The sequence below is a fragment of the Spea bombifrons genome, chromosome 2 (genome assembly GCF_027358695.1).
Source record: "Spea bombifrons isolate aSpeBom1 chromosome 2, aSpeBom1.2.pri, whole genome shotgun sequence".
Taxonomy (NCBI): domain Eukaryota; kingdom Metazoa; phylum Chordata; class Amphibia; order Anura; family Pelobatidae; genus Spea; species Spea bombifrons.
In genome coordinates this window covers 132,680,464-132,706,080 of record NC_071088.1, presented here as the reverse complement: position 1 = coordinate 132,706,080, position 25,617 = coordinate 132,680,464, and the positions used below count along the sequence as shown (strand labels likewise).

General features: G+C 38.6%; 1 protein-coding gene across 1 annotated transcript in view; it reads left to right on the top strand.

Annotated features, from left to right (window-relative positions):
* Nucleotides 1–25,617, top strand: part of FAT3 (FAT atypical cadherin 3) — a 259,360-nt gene that overhangs the window by 159,169 nt on the left and 74,574 nt on the right. The window contains exons 6-9 of the mRNA XM_053456544.1: nt 4,659–4,720; nt 21,492–21,806; nt 22,014–22,224; nt 23,102–23,170. Coding sequence (XP_053312519.1) covers nt 4,659–4,720; nt 21,492–21,806; nt 22,014–22,224; nt 23,102–23,170 — 657 coding nt within the window. The remainder of the gene's footprint in view (nt 1–4,658; nt 4,721–21,491; nt 21,807–22,013; nt 22,225–23,101; nt 23,171–25,617) is intronic.

Genomic DNA, 25,617 nt, shown 5'->3' with positions numbered 1-25,617 from the left:
ATAAATATTTTAAATCTATAAATATTTTCTGAATATATATATATATATATATATATATATATATATATATTTTTTTTTTAAATAATAAATATTATAAATATATATTATAATAGGTAAATATTAGTATTTACGTATTTTATATTGTGTAAGAGCAGTTAACGGTTAAAGTATCTATTTATAACTATATTTCTATTCCGCTACACGGTGTTATATAGGACTGTGAAATAATCAAATCCCTCTACATACAAATGGGAGAGGAACCGTGATTATAGTGTTTGATACATACCTGCTCAACAGTTCCCATGGCAACTCAGAAATAGTTTTATCCTCGTAGCAGACTCAGCATTGTGACCATAAATTTGGTCTGATTTATGGGACATGTTATCTTGTGGTAAATAATGGTTGCTGAATTTGTAATTCTCTGAATACTCAGCAAGCCTCGGTAAAAATCCTGCAATTCATATATTTTCTGTTATTTTGGGCCTGGGTCAGGTACTGCCCCGGTCGCTTGTTCTTCCTTTGCTCTCCAGTTACCCTAGGGATCTCACCCTGTATTGATGAATAGCCAATATTAAAATAAACGGGTAAAAAATGTTGAAAATGTCTAAATAAATGCTTTATTTCTGTATCCACCTAATGTATCGGTTTGTCTTAGTCTGTTAATTCTCGTCTTGTCAGACCCCCTTGAATTTATGGATTGTATTAAGCGCTGCGTAGATTGTTGGCGCTATATAAATAAAAGATAATAATAATAATATATTTTTTTTCCATTTTGATCCTTTATTTTTTTTTCCGCTGATGACTTGGAAAGTCTAAGTCACGTGTTCTTTAGAAACACAATATTTGTGGTTTGGCCGGTCGCAAACGCCCCGATCGCTGCATGACATGGCTATAATGGTTCTACAGGACACTACATCTTCGGTGGTTTCGTTGTGGCCAACGAACGTGGAAATGCTGATAGGATTTTGTTAGAAATGGCAGTTTGTATCTGCGTGTAGAGTGGATTTTGCCGTTATGAGGGGCGGTTGGCAGTTCTGCAGTTTGGGTGGTCCATATCTAGCCGTGGAATTGCTCTTCTACTCATTTAAGTGGAAATGCTGGCCAAGTAAATCGAGATTAGCTACGGCTGGAACATCTCATCAAGTTGAAGTGGGACCTTTCTGCAAAGGCCAAGTGGTGTCTAGTCTTTGTTTTCTGTGAAAACCCTACTTGACTAACGTACGTCTTGTGATACGGCCGATACGATCACAGCACGAGAATAGTGATGCAAAAACATATAAAGAATTACGTTTGGGGGGAAACTATAGGAGAGAGGACACGGAGGTGTGGAATACAAATAAAGGCATTGTGGATGGAAGAGGAGGCTTTATTGGCCACTTCTTATTTTTTCCCATTTTTAATTTGGTTAACGATTATCTCATGAGATTTGGGGTATAATGTGCACTGTGTATAATCCACATCCAGGTCCACCTTGTCATTGCCAGTCTAGCTCTCCAAATATTGTGTTGAAGGCAAAATTCCACATAATTAAAGCCTCTAGCTATGGCCTCAAAAGCAAAGGTCTCCCTTTTTTGGCCAAATTTAATTTTGGAAGGTAGGTGGGCCTGATGTTGGTCAACCTTAATACAGACTTGTTAGGTAATGTGTAGTAAGGAGAAGTTACCAAAGTCTAAAACTTTAAGGCTCATCCAAACATATTTCCAAAAGTTGAAGTTTGTGTTTAAAAGTTGTGCAACTGGCCTATTTTTGACTTTTATTGCTCCAGGAAATGTGCATTTTATAGCAGGCATGGGGCCGCCATTCGTTCATTCACATCTGTGCATCTCCTGCGCGCTCGCCATGTGTAGCTCTATTCCCATTGGCTCGAAATCAGAAGCAGCCAATCACAGAAGAGATGAGAGTCCAAACATGTCACTGTTTTTTAGTGTCATCGTCCCTCCGCAGCTGTTCTCATGAACTCACAGCTTCTTGTAGCAGTTAAATGGGAAAATAGGCGTTTTTTAAACACTTTCTGAACGTATGTCAGCGTGCTGTTATAGATTTTAACACAAATGAAGTATTGGTATACATAAAGGCACATCCATACCTTTAACCCTTCCGGTTCCATATTTCTTTGGGGTTTGAAGAAGTAAGCAGTAGAGCATAAAACATAGAAAGAGTTGGTTTTATACCATATTCACAGAAATGTAGCACTTATGTTTTATCCCAGGCTAGCCAGGTCCATAAACTGGCCATATGGTGGTGGTTTTCTGTTCCAAGCGGCGTACTGGGAAGCCCTATAGGATGATTAACCCTCCCACCCCCAAGACCCTCAGCCCTAGGTCAAGGGCTAGTTTTGCCCTGTTATTGTGGTATATATATGCCACTGTCTGGTGTTTTAATAGGCTCCTGGGCACGTGCAAGAAGATTACAAACTCATTTTCTAACACCAATGATTAAACAACGCATGCTGTAAAATGCGCCGGGGTCCGTGCATTAAAAAATAAAAATTACAATTTTTACTAGCTTGCCCCTTTAAGGTAGTTGGCCCCCGTGGTATACACATCAGGCGGGTTTCTAATTCATAGAAAGAGACAGATCTGCTGTAAGGAGGTTCATAGGAACCCTTTCCGCGCCAGCACAGTCTGCGTTGTTGCGTTTCTCTTTTTTGTTTTCAAAGGGTTAACACAAAAGCGGCACCCGGCGGAGCAAAAAAAAAAGATTTTAATGCGGATAGGAGAAAAAAAACAAACCATCGTGGTACATGCTATAAATTTCTGGTTAAGAGTCTGAGAAAATTGCCCTGCAAAACATTTGGCAAGATTGGATGCTGTCTGGAAGTCTGAAATAACGATAGAGCCACAGCGTGCTCTTATACAGAAACCATCCAAATTGTCAGCTTGATACAACTTTTTAAGTAGAGCTATGATTACATGTATTTAGATCCCGTAGTCCGCGGCAGCCGCGAGATTAGCAACAAAAAAAGAAAAAAAAAACAAGAACAAATCTCCAACCAAGTATTTTTTGTCCGGGGCCTTGCGGATAAATAGACGGGATGAATAGAAGTTCGAAAAATTTGTTCTGCCCTAAAAAGTTTTTTTTGTTTTTTTTTTCTTCTGCTTTCTCCTAATCTTAAGTGATGAGGTCATCTTAGCAACAGGTGTTGGGGTTGCTTTTGTCTCTCGCCTAGATTTTGAGCGGTCCGTGTTCTGAATAAAAACATAGCGGGGCTACCAGTGGCTTAAAGTGCCACAATTAGCAGGCTATTTAATCCATTTTTTTTTTTTTTTAGACGTTTCGGCTGAATTTGTTTATTTGTGTCACCCAGATGTAAAGTCTATAATATAGAAGCCGAACGCACGCAGAATTTGTCAGCGGAGTTCCCATTTAGAGCGCTAAGTCACGCTCTTCCCTCCCGCGGTAATCAATATGTATTCTCATGCACAGCTATATACAATTATTATTTCCTGGCACGCCGAGCTACGCCATCTGGTACACGCTGTAGTGGAGACGGTAGCTTTCGGATGAACTTTGTTGCTTAATTTAGAACTGGAAATGTGTGTTTAATTAAAAAGCAGGCTATGGACTGTATGTTTTGAATGTGGTTATGCGTGAAGGCGAGAAGATTGTATCCAAAGCGTAGTAATCGGCAGGGGGGGGAACAAGCTGGTATTCTTTTGGACCCCCACAGAATATAACAATCGACTGATTTATGACATTTAAAACGGAATTATTTTCTGATCGTGAAGAGGTTTGGTTATATCTCGCATCATTGCTGGAGGCCGAACCGGGAGGCAAGATGGGGTGGTCAGTGGTGGGAAGAGGAGAAGAGTCTTCTTGTTGTTCTCTCCATCTGATGAATTGTTGAGGCAGAGCTCTGGGATATGATGTCATATTGTGGTGCTCTGCTTCATTACGTCATCAGGCAGCCAAATGGGAGCTGCGATTGAGGTCTGTAATTCAAAAGTGCATACCTTAATCAAAAACACTCAATTTTATTTGCACTAGCCTCGCCCCTATGCATGGGGACCACCCTATGTATTACAGAGTTCTGCATGGAGAAAGCAGTCCTTTTATTTCAACAAGGGGGATACGCTACGTTCATAATGAACAACTTTCAGGACACCCACCCTTGGTATTGTCATGAGATGTCTCTGCTCCTATAACATCATGGTAGACCCATCATGGTAGCGGCTATTGATTGCTCTTGACTTTGCCCATGTGCAATCAATAGCCGCTCAGAAGGTATAACCTGCTTGGGACAGACTCCAGTTGGGACATAAATCAAGCTGTTGATGAATATGCTAATTCATCAACCTATCCTGCCTCAGAGCAGCTCAGTCTGATAATATATTTAGGCCCCAAAAGTTAGTAATATGGCAACCATTAATAGTATTGTTCAAGGTTTTACAACATATGCGTGCCTTTAGAACCTTTTAAGTGTAGACGTTTAGCTTCCGCCCTAAACCACGTTTCCCAAGGCTTTCCAAACCTGGCAGTGCGTTAACACTAAATTATTTAATGATGCAGCATCTTTGCTGCTTTTAAATGAATAAAATTAGAACTCATTGATCTCTTTGTTTGTTGCATTAGGTTGGCCACAAATGACTTAACAAATTCTCTGATTCCTGAACAAGATGGTTTGAAAATAAAATGATGTCTTCTTTCTTTTCTCGCAGGTCTCATTACCACAACGTCAAGGAAGCTGGACCGCGAGCAACAAGCAGAGCATTTTCTGGAGGTACGTTTTTGTCGGATCCCAATAGTCCGGATACCGAAAACAGTAACACTGGTTCTTAAAATCTAGACCATGTGAAAATAATTTTAAAATGAATGCAGTGAGATGTACATTTCCCACCACCCATGGAAGAAACTGTAGACATTATGAGCTTGTGTCTCTCCAATTGCCTAATGGTAATAAGAAACATGGATATTGTCATTCTACATAAAATGGAATCTCCAGCTGATACCGTATATTGAGCCAGTACAGAAAACCATGTCGTTACATAAGCTTTCGGAGCTCTGAGGTTATTAAATATTGGGCATAGTGTTATGAGCCGTTTAATGACTGTTGACCAGCGTGACGTGAACAGATGCAGGTAACTCCAGCTGCTGAAATATAGACCTTCAGGGTTTTAGCAGAAAACTCAAAGGCATATACAACATTTGAATAGAACCCTAGTATATATTCCATATGTAAGCTACATCAATAGCCTCAACATGACCTGCTATCTAGGACAGAACCAAGGAGCACTCTGTATAGTCACATGGAGTTGCTTGCTGCGGTGGAAGATACAGGAATATCTCCGCTCATGATCAAGGTCACCCCTACACCTAATAGCACCAAATCCATCCTTACATGGAGCGTTGTTAGGTGGGTCTCAAAACGATGGAGCTCTCCCTCTTCTAAGGTAGGGGCTTCATGGATGGGGTGGGACAAGGTGCATGTAGGGGTGGGGCTAAAGCCAGACAACCTGTAGTGGGTGGAGAGTGGGAAGAAGAAGGTGGAGAGTGGGCATGGCATATTCTCTGACCCAGAGGCTCAGGGGAGCAGAGACTCTAGGTCACACTGGAGTGTTCTGAAGAGCCCTTAGATCTTATTGTAAACTTAACATAAGAGGTGTAAAAAAATGTGGATGTATGCTATGGACCTCAGCCCCAGAACCTGTACAAGTCTAGCACCAGTCCCATCTGTTACATTAGAAAACTAGCCCTATACGCATGACTCCACTCTGCATTGTCAACAGTAAACCTTGGCGAGCTATGTTGACCCTGCATAATGTATACATTAATCAGTAGAATCTCTTGACATTAACTATGTATTATGCTGGGCAGCTCAGCCTTGAATAATTCATAGCGAAGTTGGTAATTTCTAAATGCTTCTTCTCACTTTAACATACCTGCAAATCCGCTGTTTAGGGAATAAACCTTATAGAGACCTTCACCGGTCATTATGTTTCCCGAGTAATAAGTACTGTTATGGACTAGCTAACTAGCGTTCCCTTCCAGATTTGTTTATTGCTGTAGAATACTTAAATTGAACTCTGAACTGTTAACCTGACTATCACACTAATGTACCGTCAAGAAAACCACCAGCCGTAATATACAACAACGAACTAAAGGAACACTGGATAATTCAATTGACATCCAACTTAACCTCCAACCAAGTGGCTAAACGTAAGACGGAGCCCTCTGAGCTTTAAGTCAATCAGCAATCGCCCTGAGAAAACAAAGGGTTATTGTTATCCACCACCTCATCTGCTTATTCCGGGTTTATCACATAACGAGTTCACCAAGGAAAGCAACACAGTACTAGCGTAGCGTATTGACCTATATTTCATTAAAGGCGCTGTTCCACTTAGATAAATCATTAGTTGCTTTCTCTAGCGTGTTAAGCCAACAAACATTAGCTGATATGAACACAGGCTTTTTCTTTTTCTTCTGAATGATAAAGGAGGCAGCATTTTATATGATTAAATAATTCTTTCTGGGGTTTGAGCATTCAACAGTACTAAGACGTCTCCAAAGCAAAAGTCTTAACGACAGCGACGTAGGTAGAACAGCACATAATTAAACATGGAAACATGAATCAAAATCAGCCCGGTGATTGCTATAGATCTTTAAGATTTATAGAACAGGAGGCGGGATTCTATTAAAGCAATTGCTTAATAAAAGAAATTAGCTCATCAAGCAGATGGGAGGACTAAGAGAATGCTGTGTATGCCAAACATGACTCTCAGCCTCGGACTTGGGTTCCTAGGTCCTTTCAAGGTGGGTAAAGACAAGTATGGGGTAGGGGTGGGAAGAATATCACGCTTTGGATTCGTTTCAGCTATAATTCCATCCGTATATTTTATATTTTTCTCAAATGTGAATGCAATTGGGTATAAAAGTGGTCTTAGGAAGACCTGTGTATTTTTATAGTGGTACCAATGAAAGTTCTTCATTAGCGACCATTCAGGGCCAACTCTGGGGTAAGAAGCTTTGATGAACGTGTTTGTAACTTTGATCTCCAATGAGTTCAATAAAAGAAATGGTACGAGAACGTTCATGAGTTGAACTAATGAACTGGATAATCGGGGGAGTCATGGGGGGGGTCATGAAAATTCAAGCTGGTAGGTGAATAGTGAATTTCCATAGTATTCCAACTCTTGGTGCTGTAAGGAGAACTTCCCCCTTACATCCAGAATGAATGGCTAGCAAAGAGTTAATCAAACACGCTAAATGATAAAATATACCAAAACCTAACCATTAAAAATCAATACAATTTATCCAATTATGACTTGAAATCACCAGCCATTTATTAACAGTGAATTAGTGTCTTGGATTTTATTTTCTTATTATCTCCTCTCCCCATAAACATTCAATTAAACAATTGGGCTTGAAAATGAATTTCACACATTTGGGTATCAGCGTGAAGATTTGTGCTGAAAACATTGGAACCGCACCAATGTCCTAGCAATGCCCGAGCTAAGGGTCTTGTTTACAGAAATTACAAACGATGGGCACAGATTATTTTAACGTTTGGCCTCCATAGCGTTGGGCAAGACTTTTTTTATAGGGAATATACCATTTAAGAGAACATCAAATCTGTAATAATTATAATTTTCTAATTATATTAGAAGAACGATATTTATATCATTAATAATTATAATTTTCTAATTATATTAGAAGAACAGACATTTTCGAAGGAAGCTGATTAGCTCTGGTAGTTTCGGAAGCAGAATGGATTGGGGATTGGACAGAAATTAAGTTTTTTGCAGAAATTAATTCTGCAAATTTTGCCACCATCTGGCAGCAAAAAAACAAAAACATATTTTGCTTCTTTTTTAATATAAGCTTTGAACATATTAAAACTTGTTTATTTTTGAAAAAGTTCTTGGAATCACAGCACATTTTCCCCATTTATTATAAATGTTCTCCGTTAAACTAAAGCTTTTAGTATTATTTTATTTTATGTTACATGAATTCTTTTGAGGCTACTGATTTGCTCCGATAAATTGTTTATCTGTTGCTGGAGGATTTAGATGAGAATCTGAAATTCTGGGATGGTTGGGTAATATTTTCCATGGCCATAGCTCCTCTAAGGGAAAACAAAAGCAGAACGGGATTTATCAAAAAACTAAACCCCATGACCTCGGGGACTTATCTCCAGTAGCCTGGTTCTTTCATCTGCCCTGCTACTGATCAAACCCATGCCTGAGTCATGCTACATTACATATATCACATATATATATATCACATATATATATATATATATATATATATATATATATAAATGTCTATATATATATATATATAAATAAATAAATGTCTATATATCTATATATATCTATATCTATCTATATATATATATATATAAATAAATATATCTCTCTCTATATATATATACACACACACATACATAAATAATGTATATATATATATATATATAGAGAGAGAGAGAGAGACATTAATATATATATATTTATCTATATACACACACATTACATATATATATATATGTATAATGTGTGTGTGTGTATATAGATATATATATATATATATATTAATGTCTCTCTCTCTATATATATATATATACATTATTTATGTATGTGTGTGTATATATATGGAGAGAGAGAGATATTTATTTATATATATATAGATAGATAGATAGATAGATAGATATAGATATATATATAGATATATAGACATTTATTTATTTATATATATATAGACATTTATTTATATATATATATATAGAGAGAGAGAGAGAGAGAGAGAGACATTTATATACCGGTGTGTGTGTATATATATATATATATATATATATATATATATATATATATATAATTTACATTTAATTCATTTAATCTGGAACACACCATTGCAGGCATAAAATATTTAAAAGCTATATTAAAATTGAGGCTGATGGCTTTTTCTTTTCCCAAACTGGGTTGAAAAATGAATTTTATTATTGAAGGGGAGAGCTGAACAAAATAGTGATTTCTTTGTAGTTAGAATTGTTTCTAAATGTTGTAGCAGTGATTTAATTTTGCTTGTATAAGGGGATATACAGCGCTTCTAGACAACAGAAATTCAATTAGCGGTCCGGCATCAGCGTGATCTTTACAAACCAACTTTTGGCACCATTGCCTGTATGACATAATTGTATCAATAAGAAACGTCTGGCTGTATTCCACAGCGAAATGGGATTATCTTTGCAAGAGGCGTCATGCTTCAAAGTGAACTCGGCTGCTCGTTTTAAAGAGCAAAAAATGTAGAAATATATATCTTGTATGCATAAAATGGGTTTTTCGTTTCCATGCGGTAATGTGAAAATAATGTCAATTTATCTAAAATTACCACTTCAGTTTTTAATAATTCAGATAATGTGGGCGCCAAAGATGGGTTTCTGGCAAACCGTATGCAAACGTATCCATATATTTCAAGAATTTTGGTTTCCTTAAAGGGGAAATCTATTTTTTGTTATTACTTTGAATTTAGTCATTTAGGTAAAAAAAAAAAAAAAAGTCCATCCAGTTCAGCTCTTCTACCGACCCTTCCTGCTTTTGATCCGAAAGAAAGAAAAAAAACACCCTAATTAAGCTATTTTTCGAATTGTGCCACTTAGGGGGGAAAAAAATCGTTCTTGACTCCAAAAGGCAATCAGATTTCTCCTTGGATCCTTGGATCAATCAGCTCTAAAATATGAATGTTTCGGTGCTGTCTCGCTGGATAATTCCAGGGCTTTGTATAATAGAAGCAGAGTGTGTTCTGATTTTTATTGTTACGTTGTGGTTACATTTATACGCTTAATCTTTGTTCGGGTCACCAGTTTTAGTCCTATGAATTGCTCGCGTGGTGCAGCTGTGCTCGCGGTACCTTCTGCCTGGGGAATTTGCAAGCAGTATTGTGCCGAATTTGTTGGCAATTGGTGTAGCATATAAGTGATATAGGGGCCAAACCTAATAGTGGACCTAAAGACATGTTTAACCCCTTAAGGACAATGGGCAGACCCTAAACCCATTGAAAACAATGCATTTTGAGCCCATACAGGCTTTGTCATTAAGGGGTTAAGAAGATAGGTTTGGAGGTAGACGTGGTAACCGCAATTACTTCTTCAGGACTGAATTGATTATAACTTAATTGTTCTAATAATCTTCTAATACTAAACCTCATGTTTCTGATACAGAAGACAATGCCCAGCTTCCAAACCTGACCGTGATGATTATTTCACATTGGATCTTAGTAGACCTTCACCAGGCAATGGCGTAAGCTGGTCTAGGTCAGGCAGGCCTAGGGCGGCAGGTCCACGGTGGTGGCGGCCCTTCCGGCGAATAACAAGGAGCCAAGTTCCCTATTGGGCAATAAGGTTCCCTGTAGCAGCATTGCTCAATGAGACGGTCAAAAGGGAGATCACTATAGGGGATTGTGCCGAGTTGGTACCCAACATTTTTAAAAGGTAGCATGCTGACATATGACATCATACTCTGCTAATGGCCCCTAGGCTAGTGCCAAAGTATAATATGCCATTGTCACCAAGCACTACAGTCTAAGCATTCTATTGCTATCATAACATTCAGATACATGTTTCTGAGTTGTATCCATTAAGCCAAAATCCAGAAAAGTAGTATCTAAACTAATAAATATTATTAGTTATCATGAGTTCTAACATAATTAAATAGGCGCTTTAACAAATTCTGCTAATTGTAACTTTATTAGTCTTGCAACCAGCAAATGCAAAAGCTTTTATCCGCATGTTGAGGACTAAAAAATGGACGTCATAGACCCAGGTCCTTGAGATGTTGTTGTCCAGCAACATCCCTCACTCCAGAAGTAAGAGGGATGGTCGCTGTCTGATGAGCTCTTGGTGGATGGTACAACGTGACCTACGTTGATTTACAGTCCATGCCCGCTGCTTTTGTGGTCTCCCCCCCCCCATACTTCCATAATTACTGCACTATGGAGCTCTCGGACTGTAAATCACCCCAAACACCAGCTATGAAAGTTATAGAAAAAAAAAGAGCTGCGTAAATAAAATCCTATTTTATGATTTGTAACAGGAATTGGAAGGGGAAAAGGAACACTGAATATGTATAAGTGCTTCGCTTTGATTATACGTATTCCCCGGAAGAGCTTTGATCTTCTGTTTAGAGAGAAAGCACCTCAAGAGTACCAGAAATCCCAGGCATCTAAGAAAAATGAACACAGCCCAGCGGTTCTAGCCGTATGCATTAACATGACTTATGGGGCAAACATGTAAAGGGGTACTATGACTACCGGGAGTTTGTCATATGAAATTTATTTATCACCAAGAAAAAGTAATGAGTTAAAGCTTTTGTTTAAGAATTTATAGCCATTCAAATTGTGTTATGATTTAGACGATGGGGGGATGATACCTCTGTGGTTCCATCTTTGCTTCTGTTGTCATAACCTTTAGAAGACTCACATATATTCAAAGCATGAGATAAAAGGCCACACATACCTTCGAGATGTATGTAGGGTTTTTTTTCTCACTTGGATAGTAGATAATTGGAACAGCCTCCCATCAGAAGTGGTGAGGGAACTTAAACATGCATGGGATAGGCAAAACGCTATCCTGGACATAAGAACATTGAATGAAATGTCATGTATCTTGTGTTCTGTAACAGTGTGAAAACATTTTACATAAATTGTATTATGAAGTATTCTGGCCTAGTATATCTGGAATATGGGCAGATGTCCTTCTGCTGCTCAACTGAGGGACAGATAGTCCTCTTTGATGACTAGACCCCCAGTGTGTCTCTTGTCAATGGGCTGGTTACAAGAAAGATGTCCCCACCCTGGAGAGCCTAGCCGGCACAACCTCCATAGTATGCAGCATCCCATCGACTTTAGGATGCGGAGTTCCATGATATGACTTCACAACCTGGCGCTCAGCAGTGAGGACGACAGCTGCGAAGGGGCAGCACCACCATACCCAAGTTGCATTTATAGGCGAGAAAGCTTGGACTAGAACCTGAAATGGTCGCCACGCTGTCCAGTCTTTGGGTAATGGAGAAAATAGGCAGTAGCCAAATGTCCCAAAGACAGAGCCAAGTGTGTTAAAGAGAGAACCGCTTTGTGTGCTTCTTCTTCACACTATCATTAGAAGAGCCTCATGAGATAGATACTTTTCCCAGACATCTTTATATCCCCTTTCAATCTATTCTCAGATATGAAGCAGCTTGCCAATGCTCAAAGTTGTAGGTATTCTGAAGACATTACTTTCTCCATCTCTTACATCTCCTACATATTATATTGGATGGTCATTAATTTATACAGCTTTTGGATTCTCGCGTAACTGTAATCATTAAGAGTTCACGAGCGCGTTTGTAGGGAATACTTATTCAGTTTTATAATTGCATCTAGTTGCTTGCATCGGAATTATAAAAGATTGACGATGAATAACCATATTGTTATCAATATATTGTTTATTTCTACTTTCTCATTCATTGTCTTGTGATTGGTAGCGGCTACTATTTTAATCCATGCTAAATGTCAACAGGTATGTTTTGGGGGCATCAGTACCCCCACGATGATAGTGCCACCATCAGGATTAGGTTTGCTTAAAGCTAATAGCCATAACTCCTATTGTATGTTTTTTTACTCTCATTTACCGTTTATTTTATTATTATTTATTTTTATAGCGCCATCATATCCCGCAGCGCTGTACGATTATTTTTTTGGACTTTAAAGTTTGGTGTTATAAGAAAAAACAGTTAAAGGATTTTTTTTTTGGTTCTCTTACGCTGCACCTGCAAGGTCTGAATCCGAAGCCGCTCAGTTTTATAGTTTGCATCTGTATTCTATGGATCTTCTGGGGTTATGGACTCCAGTCGTTTGAACGGGGTATGTTAACACATAATGTTCTCAATTTCAGATGCTTTCAGCCTCACGCTGGGAGCGCATCGTTACTTACGGATTTCAATTATATAAAAATAAAGGTTTTGTATTAATACAATTTAAAACAAATCGAGGAAAATTAAAAAAATGAAATCGACATAAAAAAAATTAAAAAATTAAAATATCAACCCTCAATTTCAATTTTAAATTGACCTTAAACTATATATATATATATATATATATATATATATATATATTTATATATATATATAAGAGAAAACATAGCACTCAAAACTAATTTTTTTTTTATTGGAACGATTAATGTTTCAGCCTCCTAATTAAGGATTGTTTTATTGATATCTAAATATGTAAATATACATACATTTGAACGTAGAATTTAGGCAGGGAAAATCACATCAACATCAATTTTAATTTAAAAAAATAAATCTCCAGAATTTTTTTGTGACGTTCTGCCAATTTCAGGCAGATGGATGAACCTAAATTCTTGAGCAATTAGGTATTAGATGCTAATTTCGCCATAAATATGATTCTGCGTCAATGGCTGCCCCGTGCTGCTAATAGTTGTGTGTACCAATTCCCAGCCATTAGCAGATTTTTAATTAATAGGAATCACGGAGACCAGAGTAAGGCTAATGCACAGGAGGGGAAATGAGGGCAGAAATCGTAAAGCTGGGAAGAAACCAAAAAGCACATCATTAACGTAGAAAAAGGAATTTAGAATAAGGCTTGGTTTAACACTTTGTGTTCCAGATGGGTGGGAGCTGTACTGAAACGGTTATTATGATGTGGCCTATAAAAGTCTGAATATGATAGGATGCAATGCTAAAACAATTGCCCTCCAAGCACTAAACAATATCATAAACATACATAATTTAAAGCATGCGCACCAGTAAAAGAAGGACAAAGAAACAGTATGCTGAAATCATATTTACTTAAAGATAGCAAGTATCAAAATATTAATTTAACAAATACAAAAAGTACATAAATAAAGCAAAATGGACCAGGACAAGCTGACCCCCTATGTGAAATCCCAAAATATTTTAGGAAACTGCCTTAGTCATGGCAGTGAATCCTTTAAATTACACGTGAAGCACAATCATTAACGTAAACAGAAGCAGTTGTGTAGGAGGAATAAAACTTGGTAAGAAACAGCCGGGTTCACTAACAAGGTGAGGTTGGTGAGGACGGTTCAATGTCAAAAGTCATAAACCACGGCAACACCGAGCACAGCAACAACCCACAAGGTAGCCACAACGCTCTGTCCCAGGCAGAAATTTCAAGGCAGACAGGGGTTTCCAGATGTGGTGTCCAAGTTCTTTTGAAGAAGCACAAAGAAATGTACAATGTTGAGGACCATAGACGCAATGGTTGGCCAAGGAAATGCTATATATATATATATATATATATATATATGTGTGTGTGAAATATAGAGCAGGGTCATATATTGTGCTTTCATATAACGTTTTCTTGTAGGGGCTACATTTTATTCCAGTAACACCTTGCCTCTTCCATATCAGCGCATTCATTCTAATCGGATATATCTTCTTCATGCAGACAATACAGGTGTACAATGCATCGTAACATTTTTGATGGAGAGATTAGATGGCGTCGTGAAATCTCCTTTTCAGAAAGACGCGGCGTTTATGTTTTTTGCCAGCGTACACGATGTGAGCTTTCTGCATATTCAGAATAAACGATATAGCTGTCAGAGGCAGATTAGTTTTACTATTTGAAAAGACAGATGCCTCATCAACCTTACTACCGCTCGCCGTGGTAGCATTTACGAGGTGCTTGCCTCTGTGGTGTGCAATTAGTGGTGGATGCTGCACCTGTTCGTGCCTAAATGTCTTTTTTCGATTACCCTGTGCGTCTTATATGTTTTTGTGCCAAAGTCTGGGGATGCATTTGGTTTGTAAAAGGACTAACCCAGCGATGAAATACACACCTACTGAGCCCAGTCTATGAACGCTTTCCAGCGTCCTTTAAGAAAGGATTACATTGTTGCCAGATTATCCAGCTGTCTCTCCTATCTGATCAGGTTCCAGAACCCCATGGCCTGCAGACACCATATCAAGATGTGAAAACGTATTAAAGTGTATCTATAGCCTACACGGCTTATTGCATTGGTAACGCCTTAATATCTCAGAAGTGGCAAAGCCCTTTGTATTGTCTAACCACCTGGCATACAAAGGGTAAATGCTTTTACCCAAATTGCCATTTTAAAAAATCATATTTGGGGCACATGTTAAAAAATAGAGAAAGAAATGGCAACATCACATTTTTTTATGTTGGTCTCTTTTTCTCTCTTAGTAATCGACACTGTAAATCTGCTTTGTGTTTGCGAAGCGTTTCGCCGTACTTAGCAATCAGATGCCTAGAGAGGAAATAATAGACTGAAAGAAAGGGAGGGAGAGGCTTTTTGACAAGGTCCTATGGATTAAGAAACAATAGACAAAAGGTGGTTTGTCTGCCGCGCCGACGAATGATGATGGGTTAAGACGAGCCAGAAGAGGGACTTGATCTTCACATGGACGTCGTTCCTCTCGTTGGGGTTTCTGTGAACTGGGTCAAAATGTAGCTGAGATGGTTAAAAAAAAGCATTACATGATGTCCACGGATAAAATGTGTGTCTAGTGGTTTGCTGACTCCGGAATTCAAGGACAATGTGGGTTTCAGTGTTAGACGCGTGTCTCTGCTGAGTGATTCACGAGCTAATCAGTGGCAGAAATCTCACATAGATATTGCTGAACCATAATTCTACACCTATATACCCCATATTATGTTATTTTGCTTTTTTCACTTATCGACAAACAAATGGCATTTTTTACACATGGTTCTTGCGTTGCTAATACAATGCGAGCAGAGTACAGGAAGTGGGTTACAACTTCCTGCCCGGCCTGAAAGTAGAATTCCGCTGCGATCTTCACCGAGGGATCATAGGAGACCAATAAACATCTGCATTGCAAGATCTATTGTAGTTTTAGTTTTCAGGACAGAGTTGGGCATCACTGGTGGTCTCATAAGTTGACTAGGGAACAAAACCTTGATTCATTACTAAAAGCAGTGGCGTTCCCATCAAACTAGCATACTCCATTGTGGTTCTGACAGTAAGAAATCTCATTATATATATAATGGGTTTTTTTTGTTAATTTCTGCAAAATTCCGTCACTTACTTTTTTTTTTTTTTTACAGAAACTAATTTTTAACACTGTATCAGTTGGAACCGTCAAAAATAAATACTGTGAATTTTCACACCGCTATTAATACTGCAAGGGTTTTTATCACTGAAAATGCCGTCAGGGGGAACATGACCTCGGGTGCGTCGGGGGACTGTCACATTTTATTTGACTACCCAAGCAGGAGCTGTAGATGATGCTATTTCTTGCTTCTTAGCGAATACTAAAAGCAAATCTGATTTTAGTATCAATTCATATTCCTGTGCCATATGCTATATACCATTTTAACTTTACTAGACCATAAAAACTACAAGGGGCTCTCGGTTCTGCTGAGTCTAATGGAGTTTATGGAAAGCCATCTATTGGAAGGCGAATTCTGATTGCTTTTTTGGATGGTAGATGATCGTTATCACCGATAACAGCCCGTGCTTGATATTTCCAGCTATTATTTAAACAGTGGATGTTCCCTGCATTATCGCAGCAAGTTTTAATCAGGTTTAGAGGGTTCGCAGACCTTTTCATATCATCAGGAAAGACTAAGGGATCGCAATACGTACGGCTTGGAGGAAAGGAGAGAGAGGAGATGCAATAGAAACGTTTTAATACTTAAAGGGATTTAACAAGGTAAAGGAGAGAAGTTTATTTCAAAGGAGGAGAAATGCTAGAACAAGAGGTCATAATCTAAAACTAGAGAGTCAGGCTTAGGTATAAAGAAGGGAAGTTCTACTTTACAGAGAGGGTGGTAGATGAAAGGAACAGCCTTCCAGCAGAGGTGGTGGAGGCTAATACAGTGACGGAATTAAAACATGCATGGGATAGGCATAAAGCTATCCTGATTATGGGACCGTTTGAGGTCTTACATCTGGAAAATAGCGCAGACTAGATGGGCTGAATGGCTCTTATCTGCCGTCAAAGTTTAGGCTTCTGTGTTTACTTGTAGACACTATTGTACTAATTAGGAAAGATGGGGTTTTAGATCCTATGGAGATTAACTTAAATCAGTATTTATGGTCTTAGTAAGGCTCATCTCACATTATCTTGATGTTAAAAGATGTTTGTGTCCAAAATACATAAAGCTGTTGGTGGATCTAAACCATTTTAGATCCACCAACAGAACTCTACAAACCAAACCGCACGTAAGATAATAATAATAATAATAATAATAATAATAAGACAATTCAGTTAAATTCAGCCTGGGTTGTCACTTAGTTCCTCGCTTGCGACGTGATGCGACTTCACTGATACCCCCTGCATCCTGAGGTTGAGCGCAGTACTTGTGTGATGCAGTTCAACTGTTACTTACAAACTTTAAGAGTAACCAAATCATCAGCCCGGCACGGCCGGTGACCCTGCTATAACCTACAGCACTCATACTTATGTTTCCTTCATGCCCTCTACTTCCATGTACCATGCACTAGAAATAAAACCTGTACAACTGCATGGAGCAAGTGTCAGAGAAATCTACCACAGCATGCTGATCATTGGGTGACTACATCGGCCATTTTCCAGGACACGCGTAATTTTAATATATATTTCTGATACGCACAGGTGAAGTGCTGCCCTCTGCAGTGTATGGGATGTATCCGATTTCTCTTTCATGAGTTTATACATCCCACATACTGCAGGGGGCAGCACTTTACTGGTAAGCAATAAGCCAAATGTATATGTGTCTCGGAAAACATGGCCATGTGGTCAGCCTGTTGTTGTAGATATCTCAAACATTTGCTCCAGCATGTACTTGACCTATCTTTGTGTAAAACAACATATATTAAGATATGTATATCTTCTCAAGCCAATATGCATACATTTAAGTCTTCTGTTCCATGATAGATTTAGTTCTTGACACGTGTAGGGCCGGCCTTACTTAGTCTATTGACCAGTTAGGTGGCACCACCATGAGGTCCTCTCCAATGTTAACAAGGAAGTATGGCGGAGGGGACCCAGAAGCATAGTTTGCTTTAGAAATCCTAGGCTCGGCCATTGCCGCCTCTGTATTACATTTTGACATTAATGAAACCAGCCAGCAATGCTACAAACGAACAAATTACATATACGAGTAAGATGTTCGTGTTTATACAGAAAAAGCAAATATTGTAACTTTGTCTCTGCGCATAAAAAAACCCCGGTATTCTATAACTATAATAAGAACCGCATAACTACATCTGTTTGCTCTATAAATATTTAAATGAGCGCCACTCCACATGTTCTCCGGCATGTTAATTTTCACTTTGAGTACTTTTTTTTTTTAAGTGGATGCATTAGCAAAAAGTCAGATTTAAAGATTGGTTCAGGCAAACTGTGAAACACTCTTTCCATCTGCAGGGAATTAAAAAAAAAAAGTCATTATGGATAGAGGACAAACCTGACGAAGGCTACGGATCAATTACAGGGTTGTAGTTTATAGCCCTCCAGCTGTTATTTAACTACAATGCACATCATCCAGACACTGTCTATAAATATTCCAAGTTATATCATAGTTAGACATCAGTGACTATTATACACTCGGGTGGGTTTTTTTGTGTGTTTCTTGTAAAATTATTGTTGCTGTTACTTAATTTAAATTACGATTGTAGTTTTGCATCATTTAAAATATACCAGGATTACATTCTTTTGTTTGCTTGTGTCTTAAGATGTCTTGTTATTGGGTAAATTGGGACCATCTGGTTTAAATGCAGAGAAGCAATCATTGTAATTAAAAGAAAGCCGAGAGAAGGTATTTAGTTCCCGCTGATAATGAAAATGAAAAAAGAAAATTAAGATGAATATATGGTGAATTTTTTTGTGTGTGCTTCATTTTAACCCTCTGCAGCAGAGGAATGAAAAAGTGAATCGAATGAATGAAGACGCTTTTTCAAACAAGTTCTGTCTTTAAAATAAAGCACGGTCCAATCATTGGCAATAATGTCCGACCATGGGAGATGAGGGCAGCTGCAGGGCTGCAGCTTCTATGTAATAATCACCAAAAACAAACAAACTAGAGAGATACGTGCACTCTACATATATAAACACCAAAACCTATTGTAAGGAGAGCACGTAAGGAGAAACAGGTATATACAAAGTAAATCTTTATTAGACAATACGATTTAAATACATATAAAAAAGATATATATATAATAAAAAAGCATCTCGGCACCAAAACACATATAGGAAGGTACATATGAACCAGGGCACAGGACTACAGGAACTAGGTATGTATATAAAGGCACAAATAAGAAACACAAAGATGACCACAGCAATAAAGTAAGAAGGAACAAATGAAATAACAAACAGCAATGGTACATCAGTGCTCAAAAGTAACTAACCAAGCCTAGAAACAAGGCTGAAAACAGCAAAAAAGCCTGGTGATAAATGGTGCCAAGTCCAAACGTCGGGGTTGGTACGTTTGGACTTGGCACCATTTATCACCAGGCTTTTTTGCTGTTTTCAGCCTTGTTTCTAGGTTTGGTTATTTACTTTTGGTAGCCCAACTCCAATGGACGCACAGGACACCACGGAAGAAGCATTAGGAAGAGTCTGTGCCGGGCAGAGCAAAGACCTCCACTGGACTATCTCGACTGTTGTGGTGGCCCAAGAAACAACTGACATGGGCACCTAAGTTAAGTTAGGCCAGCTCTACGTCTCTTAAGGACACAGTCTCAGGTTTTACTGGCTAGGCACAGTCCTTCATCGTGTAAATGAGCTGGCCCATGGGATAGCCTGATTGCGATGTTTGGCTGTGGCCAACTCGCCCAAACCTATGCTACGCTGCTAGATCTTTAGTGGATGCATTCCAAGAGAATGGGGTGAAATGATTGCCGTTCATGTCTCCTATTGGCGGTTTGTCATGTTTTATTTAGAACGCTGACATTCAGATACATTCTATTATGTTTGTTATATCTTCTACAATGAATAAACTGCGCATCTCACCTTCCGGAAACAGTTACAGACAAATTAAAATGCATACTTTCACAAAAAGAAAAGGGTATGAAAAGTTAGAAACCCGTTACTTTACGAGTGAAATTATATTAAATATAGGTGACGAACCGGATAACTCACTTTATTACTTTTCTCATCTTTGTATCGATTTTGAACACTGCTGCGGGGCTTGGAGATTATAGCTGCGGAGCGTTTTGGTATTAACATTACAGCAGGGGAGATGATATGATGTGAAATTGTGCTTTGGCTGGGGCTTTTTCGGGAATAGAACATCCAGTGGGAGGGCTTTATGCTACGGTGAACCGCAGAGCTGATAAACAGCAAAGCCGTCAATGTGTAATAATCAGAATTAACTCACTCAACAGTGTGGAAACCCCGCCATGATGAACGGATATGTAAATAGATACTTTTCAAGTCCTCGGTGAAAGAGGAGAGAGCCTGCAATTTTTTTTTACAGCCGCAGAATTCATAATGGAAAGAATTTTAGCATCTAATGGCTAAAAAAAAATACATTTCTGTGCCGTTCCTGCACATTGAGCTAATCAGCATTAAGCTGCTTCTACTTGGTCATATCATTAGGCCATTTCTGTATTTAAAAAATGTAATTCTCCGCTAGCCAATATTTGAATAAGTAAATCGGATGCAAAATAGCCTATTATATATATATAAAAAAAAACCTTGTATTGATTTTATGCCGGTTCCTGCCAGCTAAGCCAAAGCTGCCTTTCCGAGAGCCTTGTATATGACCGGCATACGGGACGTGAGCGATGTTACACATGATGGGGTTTATTCACTAAAAACAGAGTTGTCAAGAGAGTTTAAAGGACAGCTGAGTTTCATCTCCTTCACTTTACTATTCATGTGAAGAGCCGACCCCAGTGAGCTTTCGCTGCAGGAAGAGCTTAGCTGGCCCTGTGTTATGTATTGTTAAATGAGTGAGGTTCTCCGTACACATTGTATTATGCTACATGCAGTTCAGCCAAGCCCTTGACGTTGGTCAAAATTGCCGGTGTTGGATCTTCATAATGAATGGTGAAGTGAAGGGGGTCGAAACACAATTGTCCTTCCAACTGTTTTTTTTAGTAAATAGAACCCCTTATTGCATGGCTCAGCATGCAGGAATACCATGGGTTTTTGTGGAAACTGAATCAAAATGTAATTTCCATCCTGATCTTCACCCAGACTTCCCATTTACATTTCTTGTGATGTTACGAAACCAGCTCCTGAACATGAATGGTTGGAGTTGAGGACTAACACTAACCTAATCTAATGAACCAAATTAATTCTAAAGGAACCTGCCTGGATTCAGTTGTTGGAGATAAATATATCACCAGTAAATAGCAGTCATCCCATAGACTGTAATGGGGAAGGTAGGATAAAAAAAACCCAGCAATAACGGTAAATTGGGACATTTTCATTAACTGAGAAAATACACCACATGGTTTCTATTTGCAGTCTATAGGAGGCTTGCTATTCAATAACTGTGATAGATGTATCTCCTGGGCTTGGTTCCCATCCAATGTGTTTCAGAACATCGTGTTCCTCTGTTTTCAGGTTAGCGTCAGTGATAGTGGTCCATCGGTCAAGCAATCCACCGTCTGGGTCATAGTAGAGGTTTTGGATGAAAACGACAACAAACCACAGTTTCCAGAAAAGGTTTACCAGATCAAGCTTCCAGAAAGGGATCGCAAAAAAAGGGGAGAGCCAATCTACAGAGCGTTTGCTTTCGACAAGGATGAAGGTCCAAATGCCGAAATCTCGTATACCATCGTAGATGGAAACGAGGATGGAAAATTCTTTATCGACCCTAAAACTGGAATGGTGTCTTCAAGGAAGCAGTTTTCGTCCGGGAGTTACGACATACTAACGGTAAGAATTAGTAAGCAGCAGAGAATATGTTATATGTCTTGTACAATTGGATATATCAGCCCAATGTCTGGCTTGGTTTGGCATTAATAAGGTGGGGTTGGGAGCTGGAGCCAAGATGGCTCTATCACCATTTGGTATTTTGGTCAAGTGTCTCCTATACCTGTATATGTTTAATTGTTTAAACCCTGTCTCTCGCTAACCACACAGATTAAAGCTGTAGACAACGGCCGCCCTCAGAAGTCTTCTACGGCGAGACTCCATATCGAATGGATAAAGAAGCCACCACCCTCTATCGTTCCTTTGACCTTTGACGAGCCCTTTTACAATTTTACTATAATGGAAAGTGACAAAGTTACCGAAATCGTGGGAGTCGTAACCGTGCAGCCTTCAAATATCCCTCTTTGGTTTGATGTAGAAGGTAAGAACGTGTCTACTCAACAAATAAACAGTTTTATTACAGTAAATTATTTTTTTTTCCATTAACCTACTGGTTATTATTTTGTCCTGCTTGAAGAACATATAGACCAGGTTATATTGTAAGTGCGGCTTTATGCTAGCTCTTACCTGTTCAGGTCCCAGAGTAGGCAGCGTCTTAGAAGGTCCTAGCTTTTAGTGGGCTGACATATTCATAAAGCAGGGCGCAGAGTCGCGTAAACTTTCTAGACCTTCAGAAGTTCTTCAGAAGAAGTCAACGTTGTTTTTCTTTTTTTCAACACCTTCTTTCTCGAGTAAGATTTTAACATTGTAGGCTACTAATCGATAAGAATGTATCACTGTGCTTGTAACATATGACAGTACGAGATTTTGGATCCGTAGCAGAAAACACGGCCAGAATATATTTTTATCAATACATTTTCCTAACAAAATTGCATCATTTGTTTTACTTATGCGTTTAACCCCCGACTTTATGTTCCAAAAGGCCTTGGGGCCCCTTTAAAGTGCACCTGCCACGTATGGCCTATGTTACCCCTTGTTCCTGGGCTAAAAGCATCATATGAGTTTCAGCCTGATCCACCGTGAAGAACGAAACTACTTCTCATACTTGTTAATAAGAAATGTCGGCCATTTTGAATTGTTCTGTTGCATTGTTGCTGTCGAGGCTACCTAAGGCTATGTTGTGTTATCTCAGATGAATATGCCACGCTTTTTACTAATATCTCAATGCCTGTTCTCTTCCTTCCTCCTCTTCCGTCCGTCATATTTCCGTGTGACTTAACTTGTCTTTGTTACTTACTTCTTTTCTCTTTACTCTTCCTGCTCTCTGTTGCTTTTGCCGCTGACTGCTCTGCTTCAAGGTGGCAAGCATGCTCGGGAGATGTTCTGTATCCTGCAAACAGCTTGTGGGCAGAACTGCTCAACAGAAGGTATTATCGGTGCAAACGCGTTGGCGAGCTATGGCGCATTTTCCTTTCTTATAAACGCACAACCCCTAAAGGCTTATTATTTATTGTATCTGTAAAACGTTTCTCTATGAACTCCTATAGCGGCAATTTTTTCACCAAGTGGTATTTTGCTTAAGCTTTTAAATGCTATAGAGACTATTTAATATGCTCACATCTAAATATATATATAAATATATATGTGTGTATAGTATAATTTTTATATATATTATAATATATTTAATATTATATAATATATTCTAATTATTGAAAAGTTCAATCTAAGTTTTTGCATCTGCTACAGGAAAAAAGAAAGTGTTCTAATTCTGTATATGCTTTCCATGACTAGGGAATCGCTCAGATAATATTGTTAATTCAGATTCCTTCCATGCTGTCAGAAGCCGGTAATATGTTGTGTTAACTAATTGCATAGATAAGATTAAGTGTGCTACAAATGTTGGCTAGTGGAACCTCAGTTGGACTTTTGTTGGCCCCATGACACGCTCTGTAGATTTGCCATTCATTATGTAAAAAATGGAAGTATGTAATTCATCATGAAGAGGGTGGTGGATAAGGGGAATAGCCTTGAAACAGAGGCGGTAAAGGTTAGAAGAGGACATTTAAACAGGCATGGGATATCTTAAACACAGCTAGTATACATGCAAGGATAGAAGGGCCAGCTGGCCCTTCAGAGGTTTAGAAGATATGATAGTAAGCTAATTCTAAGAAAATGGGCAGTGATGTATTTACCCTAGGCCTAACCCAGAGTAGCACCACCTGCCGCCCCCTCCGCCCCTGTATCCTTACTTCTGGGTGTTGGGATATGATGTCATATCCCAGTGCACCTCTTTGAAAGGAAGCATGGGGGGGGCTATGTCACTTCACACATCATTTATGTGATAATGTCTCAGCTAAATAAGGTGAATTCTACCATTGTAGCCTCGCAGGTGGTCAGGACACAAAACCAGATAGTATTTACCATTGTTCTATGGAAAGGAACCTGATCAATATTAATTCATCAAAATAATGAATAACTCCACCAATGTTACCACCATTAGAGTTTTCAGTATGCGTGGGTTAGAGATCATTTAAAAAAAAGGCATGGGTAGGTAAATGATGCCATCCAAATTACAGATAGACATAGCTTCAACACCACAGATAACATCAACAATGAATGGGAGCTACAATAGACTTTTTGTATGGAAAAACTTTAACCCCTTAATGACAAAGCCCTGTACGGTCTCAAAATGCATTGTTTTCAATGGGATTAGGGGCCGCCCATTGTCCTTAAGGGGTTAAATTATTCAGAATGTATCAGCAGGTGATGGTGGACACCGTGGATATAGTTCCATGTTCTAGATACATTTCAGGTATAAAACGGCAAATATTAATACATTTCTTTGAGATTATTAGGTCATTTTAGAGACAGACATTATTGCATTAGTCTTCGTAGCAACATTTCCAATGCCCTCAAGTTGCCTTTTTCAGGATCCACATAAACTGAAAAATGTGAAATATGGAAGTGGAGGATCTTAATAATTTTACTCACTTTATATCATGTATAAGCACTGCCATCAGTTATGATGTCGCTATGTTCAGCAGAGACATTCCATTTTCTGTAATATTATTTTAAGTGCTGAAAGTAGGGTAACGTATGATTGCAGATTGCTGAGAACTTGCATCGTTTTGTTTTATAGGCGAAAACTAGGCAACGATGTCCTCTGGAAAGCAGGATTTCCTAAGTCTGTCAGAGCTAATGTTCTTAGTCACACTACATTAACCGTTTCTGCTTTGATCTCCTGATCTGCCTCTAAACTTATTCAATAACTCAAGATTCAGTAACTCATGCGCTTCTGTTTTAACGCGATACGGCATATTCCTTCTTTCTGCTGCAAGAGCAATAATTATAATTTTACATTTTAAACAGTGTTTATCATTTAGTTTTACCACCAAAATAATAGTTATGTAAATGGTTTGGCTCTGGAAATTGTGATTTTTTTTTTCTTCTATAAAGTTAAAATAACTTGACTCTCTTCTATGGTAACAATATGGGGAATATTACATTCAGGAACCATGTCATTTCTTGATTTTGTTGCTTTTAATACCATTGGATTGCTTTTTATTAATGACCCATAGATTAAAAAATTAGCTCTATACAACATTGGGGCATGGTCCAGAATCTAACAGATCCCAAGAGGTCTCAGTGGTCCCTGCTGTGCTTCTCCTGGAGATCTTGTAGAAGGCGACCCAAGATTCTAGATGACATTCAGAGATGTAAAGCATTCTAACAGTTGGTATTAGGGAAATCCCTGCCCCAATGTAAAATCTCCTAGTAAGAAGAGGACATCACCCATTGCTGTCTTCATGGATGTCTACGTCCTCTTACCGCAGGCGTCCTGGAAGTCCAGTTAGTTTGTGTATTGGGGGGGGGC